Consider the following 7,204-nt stretch of genomic DNA (forward strand, 5'->3'; position numbering starts at 1 on the left):
CAACCTCTGGAGCAGGGCACAGTGAGGGCCTGGGTAGACTCTTAGCAAGGCCTCAGCTTTGCAGGGGAGCCTGGGGTGATGGGGAGGGGTCTTCTGGGCTCTCTGCACCCCCAGCACTGCCCTGGTGGGGGGGGGGGTCCACTCCCATGACCTAGGCAGCCCCTCTCCCAGCCAGGAAGTGTCTGGGCTGGGTGGAGGGAGGAAGTGACCGATGGGGGAAGGACACTCAGCCCAAAGGCATTTCCTGCCTGGCTGGAGCCTTCTGTCCCTCCCCCACCCCATGCAGGGGAGCCCGGCCCTTGGGGAGAGGGTGGGGGGGCTAAGCGACTGTATCACCCACCCCCCCCGCAGGTAGTGACCCTGTGGTACCGGGCGCCCGAGGTCCTGCTGCAGTCGACCTATGCCACCCCCGTGGACATGTGGAGCGTGGGCTGCATCTTCGCAGAGATGTTCCGGCGCAAGTGAGTGGGGTGGGGAGACGGCACACGTGCGTGATGGCACAAGAGTGTGGCGGGGACACGCTGGGCATGGCAGGGCCTGGGTGAGCACCTCTGCCCCAAGGGTAGGGAGCAGGGGTCTTTGCCAGCCCCCTTGGGTGGGTCCCACTGTGTACAGCATCCAGTGCAGGGGCAGGGTGGGGCCCAGCGGCTGGGAGACAGTTGATTAGAGCCAAGCTGGGGTTGACCCCCGGGCGCCTTATCGGCCAGGTCCTGATAAGCAGGGTGGGGTAGGGGCCAGCTCCCCCTTCCCTGGAGGGGTAGGGGAAGGGGCGATAAGGGGGTGGTCCATGTGCATGCAGCTGCCTCTGGGGGGGCGGGACTGGGTCAGCTCCCTGCAGCGGAGGAAGCAGTGCCAAGGTTGGCGTGGCCACACCCAGGGGGCAGGGGAAGAGGCTGAAGATGGGGGGCAGGGCTCCCCCCCAGCCCCCTCTGACCTCAGCCCTGTCTCCTCCACAGGCCTCTTTTCTGCGGCAACTCTGAGACCGACCAGCTGGGCAAGATCTTCGAGTGAGTCATGGGTGGGGGGCATGGGAATCCATGCTGGCAGCACCTGGGGGCTGTGGGGTCTGGCGGGACTCCTGTACTGAGTGGGGGGGGCCCTGATCCTGCCAAAGCTGATGCCCACTCACGTGCCCTGTCCCCCCTTCCCACCCCACAGCATGATTGGGCTCCCGGCGGAGGACGACTGGCCCCGAGACGTGTCCCTGCCCCGCGGTGCCTTCAAGGCCCGTGGCCCCCAGCCTGTCAAGACCTTCGTGCCTGAGATAGAGGCCCTGGGTGCCCAGCTGCTGTTGGTAGGTTGGGAGTGAGGGGCACTGGATGGGTTGTAGGGGGCTGCAGGTTGGGTGGGCGGTGAGGGGTGTTGAAGGTGTGGATAAAAGCGAGGCCTTGCTGATGCATTAACCCTCTGTTGCTCTGAACCCCCATCCTGCTTCCGGCCCAGCCTTGTGTGCGGGGCGGGTCTCCACACTCCATGTAACCCCTCCTTTTCTGCCCCCCTCCCCCAGGAGCTGCTGACCTTCAGCCCCCACAAGCGGATCTCGGCCTATGATGCCCTACAGCACTCGTACCTCCAGGATGCCAGTGCAGGAGAGGGGTAGCCCCCCTCCGCCCCAGACCACCCAGAGGACTTGTGCACAAGGACACTGCCCCACCGACCCCACCCCCCTCTCCGCTGGAGGGCGTTTGGGGCAGAGGTGCTGCCAGCTGGACGATGCCATGGACGGTGCCTACCCCCACTTCACCATGGGGCACCTGGGCCCCTCTCCTGGACACTGACCTGCCCCTGGTGAAGCCCCCCCACCCAGACACTGACCTGCCTTGACATTACGGCCATATCGCCATTCCACCCTGCCCCTGGTTGTAGCCACGGTTTCTCCCCACACTGGTCCCCCGCAGTGTCCAGGGGCTGCTGCTGTTCCTTGTTTCTGGCCACAAGCTGCTTGTACGAGGGCAGGCAGGGAACACCCCCCCACCCCCCCACCCCGTGCAACTTGCTTGCACGGGGGGGAGGGGATGTGTCGGTGTGAGGGGCTTCCTGGTGAGCACATGGGGTCTTCAGGACATCCCGGTGTTCATCCGCCGTACCAGTCTCAGTGCTTACTTTTCCCACTGCCTTATAAGGCTCTGTATTATTTTATTGCTTAGTTCGGGGAAGGCCTAAAAAGCCTTGGCAGAACTCAGTTTGCCCGCTACACTCGGGCCCATGTTATCTAAACTTGGTGCTAGCAAAGTCATGAAATGGCTCAGACAGGAACAATCCCAGAGAAATGACAGAAAACTTGCCTGCATCATGCGTAGCCTGAGGGGAGCATCTCCCCACCGCTGGCCAGGCATCCGGGGGCAGCTGAGGTCCACAGGTCTCATTCCGGCTTGCTTTTCTGGGCGATTTGCCTCTCCTCTCCCTGCCCCTGGGCGCCTTGCCAGCGGCCCATCTTTGCCCCTCTCAGGACCTTTGTTGGCTCTAGTGTCCCTGGTTTTCCCAGGGTTTATCATGTGCCTGGAACGGGTGGTGCTGCTTACAAACTGCCCCCCTTGAAGGCTGATCTGTTGTAGCCCCTGGGTGCAGGTTACCTACTGCCTCTGGGAGCAGTTCAGTCCTCTGCTTTCCTGGAGTCACACACGGAATTTCCTTGACCTCTTTTTCCCACCCACTACAGAATTAGTTCAAGGGCTCTGAACTGTTGTGACTATGCCACGCATGTGCCTTGCACCAGGGAATCCCCTGGTGCTCCGGTGTGCCTTGCAAAGGGGTGGGGGGGTCCATGGTGCTCACGAGCGAGCAGCTCACGTGGGGGTGGGGAGGCTGTGACAGTTGGTATTTATATGAATTAGTTCTATGAAAAGCACATTATGAATTATGAATTAGTGATGTTTTCTACCTGCTCTGCAGACACTGCCATTCCAATAAAGGGCAGTGGGGAGGGCTTGGCCCAGCCCCACTCTGCTCTTCAGGCTCTTGGCCCTGTCTTTGTCCAGCTGGCTGGGGTGGGGAGAGGGGGCATGGTGGGCACTGCAGCTGCAGGGACCCAGGGGGCCTATTCTGGATTATCGTGGCACCAGGTGCGCAGGGAGGGGACGCCAATTGGAGTTGTGCCCAGCACAAAGGGATGGGGTGGTGAGTGAGAGCCGGAGCCTGGCTTGGCAATCAGGTGTTTATTTCCAAGGGGCCGTGACAAGGTACCCAATCTACAGCAGTGTTGATAGACACACAGTGCGGAGCCCCCCCAACCCCACCACACCTCCCCAGCCTGCTCTGGTGCCCTGAGTGTCCAGGGGTGGGGGTGGGGGTCAGGTCCAGGTCCCCATTTCATGCCAGGAACCTGCAAGCTGGGAGGCAGGCTCCCCCTGCTCCTGCCTGGCTTAGGGCCATGCCCAGTGTTAGCAGTTGGGTCAAGCTTAGAGCCCAGCACCTTCCCCCCCCCAGGCCACAGCATAAGTTCCCTGCTACCCTGTGGCAGCTCAGGACATGGCTTCTAAGGCCGCATGACACCACGGGGGAACAGCGGGCATCTCCCTGGGCTAAGCACTGCCTACATCCCACCAGACAGAGGAAGGAGCAGGGAGTACCCCCCTTTCCCCCCCCATCAGTACTTCAGGGGGGGAAAAGGGGACACCTGCTGGGACTTGAGCACATCCATACCATGTTCTGCAGCTCCTCAGCCCCCGAGATGGGTAGAGCTGGCTGCTGGGAGACTTGGACAGGGGGTGGGGGGATGCCACCTGCCCATTTGGGCCAAACCTAAGGCTTTGTCTGCTCTGCCCAGAAACAGGTGCCAAGGGGCAGGGCGGGGGACCAGGAGATGGCAGGGCTGGGGAGAGAAGGAAGGGGGTGTCCTAGTCCCCTGCACCAGGCTCAGCCAGTGCAGCCCCTTGCCAGGCTGGAGCTGGTGGGCAGGGTGATGGGGGCAAAAGCCAAGGGTCAGAGGTCATGGACTCGGGCAGGGCCCAGTCCCAGGCTTGAGATGACGCTTGGCTGCCAGTGACGCCACTTGCCTAGCTCACTGACAACAAGACCCCATCTCCACTCAGACCCCCTAGCCCCCACTTCAAGCCTGGGACATCTCTGCCAGTTACCGAAGGCTTCATACCGCAGCCGGGGCCGCACTCGGCAGCTTGGGACCCTGGCAGAGGCCCCACACGATGGGCAGAGCCGGGCGCCCCTTCCTAGCAGCTATGGCGAGGGGCAGGGGGGCACGCAGGGGGCAAGATCGGCCTACAAGAAGGCGCTGGGGTTGGCTCGGGGGTCCTTCTGGTTGCGGTACCGCATGGCAAGCCACACACCCAGGATCTGGAAGAGAGACATGAGGGTGGGGGGGGCAGCTGGGGCATAGGCCAGCCCCCATCCCCCCTCCTGTACCCACCATACCTCCGTGAAGCTGAAGAAGAGCCCAACACCCCCCAAGATCTTGAGGGCCTCGTCCGAGTGTTTGAGCATCTTCTCCCCACAGGTGAGGCAGACAACACCCTGCTCCCGAGAGCCGACACATTTCTGCAAGGCAGGAGGGGGCACAGGGGTGAGATGCTGCCATGGGGGGGTAGAGCCCCCCCCCCAGCCCCAAATTCCTCTCTCTGGTCCAGCCAAGAGAAAGCATCAAGGTACTGGCAACTCCGGGCATCTCAGCCAGTAGCAGCACTAGCAGCTCAGCTGAGGCAGATTCCACCACCCCCCAGACCCCCACTCACTGCGTGGCAGAGGCTGAGATCAGTCTGGAAAGTGCAGAGGGTGTCCGGGTCCCTGGTGTCGTTGAAGAGCCCGCAGCAGTCCAAGCTTTCCTCCACGCTCTGCCGTGTCTGGTTGCTCAGCAGGTGCCAAGTGGTGTTGAAGAGGCTCTCCTGGGGCAGCCGTTAATTAGCGCTCATTAATTGGCATTCAATCCGGACCTGCAAGCCAGTGCCCTCCCTGCCTGCTGCCCCCACCCTGGCAAGGGGGTGTTGGGGTATAGCCACTACCAAGTGCTCATCTCTGCCCCCATAAGGGTAAGATATGAGAAGGGGTGGCAGTAAAATCAGAGATGAGGGTGGGGGTGTCTGGCTGGGTCTGGGGGGCTGTGCCCACCCTGCTGGGACTCACCTGCCGGCTCCGGTTCAGCGCCAGGCACGAGCAGGAGATGCCAAACTGGAAGATGAAGACGAGGCCCAGGATGATCATGTACTGGGGACAGAGTCAAGGAAAGAGGTGACGGCTCCCTGTCACCAGCCCCCCTCCAGGGTGCCTGGGCACAGCATCTGGTGCCCATGAGCTTGGTACTCTGGCAGGACTCCTCTCATGATGATGGGACCTCTCTTCAACCCATAGAGGTCTCATCCCAGGGCTTTGTCCCCTTGGCCCAGGTGCCAGCTGCCTAATGCATAGTGCCCAAGTGACTTGCCCAAAATGGGACCCCTGCCTCATACCCAGCAGGGCCCTGGATGCCTGGGTTCTTGTAGTTGGGTGGGGTCTCCAGGGTCCCTTAAATCAGCACAGCTGCCCACAGGGCCACAGCTTCTACCCCTGCCACCTCAGGGGGGTGAGGTCCTCTGCCATCCATGGCATCACAGCATTGCCTAACAACCCCCATCCTCATTTTAGGGTATCCCCCCAACCCCCCTCTGGGCATCTGACACACCGTGACTGCATCTGCCATTGGTACGGCAGCCAGAGGGAGGTCAGTGCCACCTCCAGCACCCAGTGAGCAGTTTTGCCAGAGAAGCAAGGTGCCAAAGCTGGAACTCAGGACTTGTGCTGGTCCCAAGGGGGGGCGGAAGCAGCATCCCTGGGAGGGAAGAAGGGGATGGAGGTTTCATAGTAGCTAGGGGCAGGAGGGACCTGAACAGATCATCTAGCCTGACCCCCTGCCACAGGCAGGAATAAATGCTGGGTTCACAAGACCCCAGACCATCCAACCTCCTCTTGAATTTGCCCAAGGTAGGGGCGAGGACCACTTCCCTGGGAAGTTGGTTCCAGATTTTGGCCACCCTAACTGTAAAATATTGCCTTCTGATCTCCAACCTAAACCTATTCTCCATCAGCTTGTGACCATTGCTCCTCATAGAGGTGGCAGAGCTCTCCCCAATCCGAGCTGCAGTAGGGTGTTGATTTAGGAGGTGCCAGGTCTGTGTGTTTATTGTCCCCCCGGGTGCCTTTGGCCAGCTCCAGAGCCCCCCTGTGACATGTCACGTGTGTATGTGAAGGGGGTCTTCCAGGATCAGGCCAAGCCCTGGTCACCAAAGGATACAAAGAAGAGCAGGACCTGGTGGTGGTGGACGGCACCGACCAGGCCCACGACAGCAATAAGCAGCAGGAAGATGCCCACAGCGAGGACGCCGCCGATGATGCGAATGCTGGAGACAATGTCAAAGCCCTTGCCCCAGGCGGCCACGCCAATCAGCAGCAGCCCCACCAGCTAGAAGAGATCAGGACAGCAGGTCACCAGCATGACCTTGGCACCCAGGCTGGGGGAGGGAGGAGCACTGCCAGGACCCTGGCCCCAAGACTGGGGGAGGAAGACTGGCAAGACCCCAGCCCTAATGCTGAGCTCTAGAGTCCTGGGTTCTAGTCCCAGCCGGTCACTGCTCTTCTTGGTGCCTGTTTCCCTTAAGTTCCCATAGGAGATGCTCAGGGAGAGGAGTAGGGGTGCTCACCAGCTGTGTGGAGCCCACTGTCCCTGGGCTGTGGCTAAAGTGTATCCTGATAATGCTAGTTTGCCCCGCAACCCCAAATGCCCCCTCCTGCTCTATCCCTGCCTCATGTGGGGGGGAATAGCTCAACCCCTTCCAACAGGGCTGCTTGTGCAGACAGGCAGCACCAGCTGGATAGGGGCCTTGCCTCATGCTTTATGACTCCCTTTCTGCTTTCGCCAGGGGCTCCCCACCCTGTCACACCCAGGCCTGAGCCCACATCCCAGCACTGCGTCAGCAGCTTAATTACTGACGCGGGCACAGGAGGGAGCCGGGCGGGGCGGGACCCCCAAGCCAGGCCCCCAGCACAGCCCCTTTGTGCTGCAATAGCTTTGGGTCTCGTGAGGATTCGGCTTCTAGCAGCGGCCAGAACGAGCCGTGCCCTCCGTTTGCAGATACCCAACACCCTAGCCTCAGGTCCTGGCACAAGGTGATACCAAATACCTGCCTGCTCCAGTGCCCACATCACGGCTGCCTGGGGGGAGGGGGTCCTTGCCAGCTATTTTGACTCCCCTTCTTCGAGGAGGCGGACAGAGGCATGGGGG

The 7,204-nt window shown here is 61.4% G+C and overlaps 2 protein-coding genes across 2 annotated transcripts in view; one reads left to right on the forward strand and one right to left on the reverse strand.

Moving 5' to 3' along the window:
• CDK4 (cyclin dependent kinase 4) overlaps positions 1 to 2,953 on the forward strand; it is a 9,526-nt gene extending 6,573 nt beyond the window's left edge. The window contains exons 5-8 of the mRNA XM_025192692.1: positions 352 to 461; positions 957 to 1,007; positions 1,159 to 1,294; positions 1,508 to 2,953. Coding sequence (XP_025048477.1) covers positions 352 to 461; positions 957 to 1,007; positions 1,159 to 1,294; positions 1,508 to 1,600 — 390 coding nt within the window. The 3' untranslated portion in view covers positions 1,601 to 2,953. The remainder of the gene's footprint in view (positions 1 to 351; positions 462 to 956; positions 1,008 to 1,158; positions 1,295 to 1,507) is intronic.
• Positions 2,954 to 3,140: 187 nt separating this feature from the next.
• Positions 3,141 to 6,404, reverse strand: TSPAN31 (tetraspanin 31). Its single transcript, XM_025192689.1, has 5 exons — positions 6,218 to 6,404; positions 5,074 to 5,154; positions 4,686 to 4,835; positions 4,369 to 4,491; positions 3,141 to 4,290 (listed from the first exon to the last, which is right to left on the reverse strand). Exons 2-5 carry the CDS (start codon positions 5,149 to 5,151, stop codon positions 4,216 to 4,218), a joined length of 426 nt encoding a protein of 141 aa, XP_025048474.1. The 5' UTR covers positions 5,152 to 5,154; positions 6,218 to 6,404; the 3' UTR covers positions 3,141 to 4,215.
• Between the last annotated feature and the right edge of the window lie 800 nt (positions 6,405 to 7,204).

The sequence above is a fragment of the Alligator sinensis genome, unplaced genomic scaffold, assembly GCF_000455745.1.
Source record: "Alligator sinensis unplaced genomic scaffold, ASM45574v1 scaffold265_1, whole genome shotgun sequence".
NCBI lineage: Eukaryota > Metazoa > Chordata > Crocodylia > Alligatoridae > Alligator > Alligator sinensis.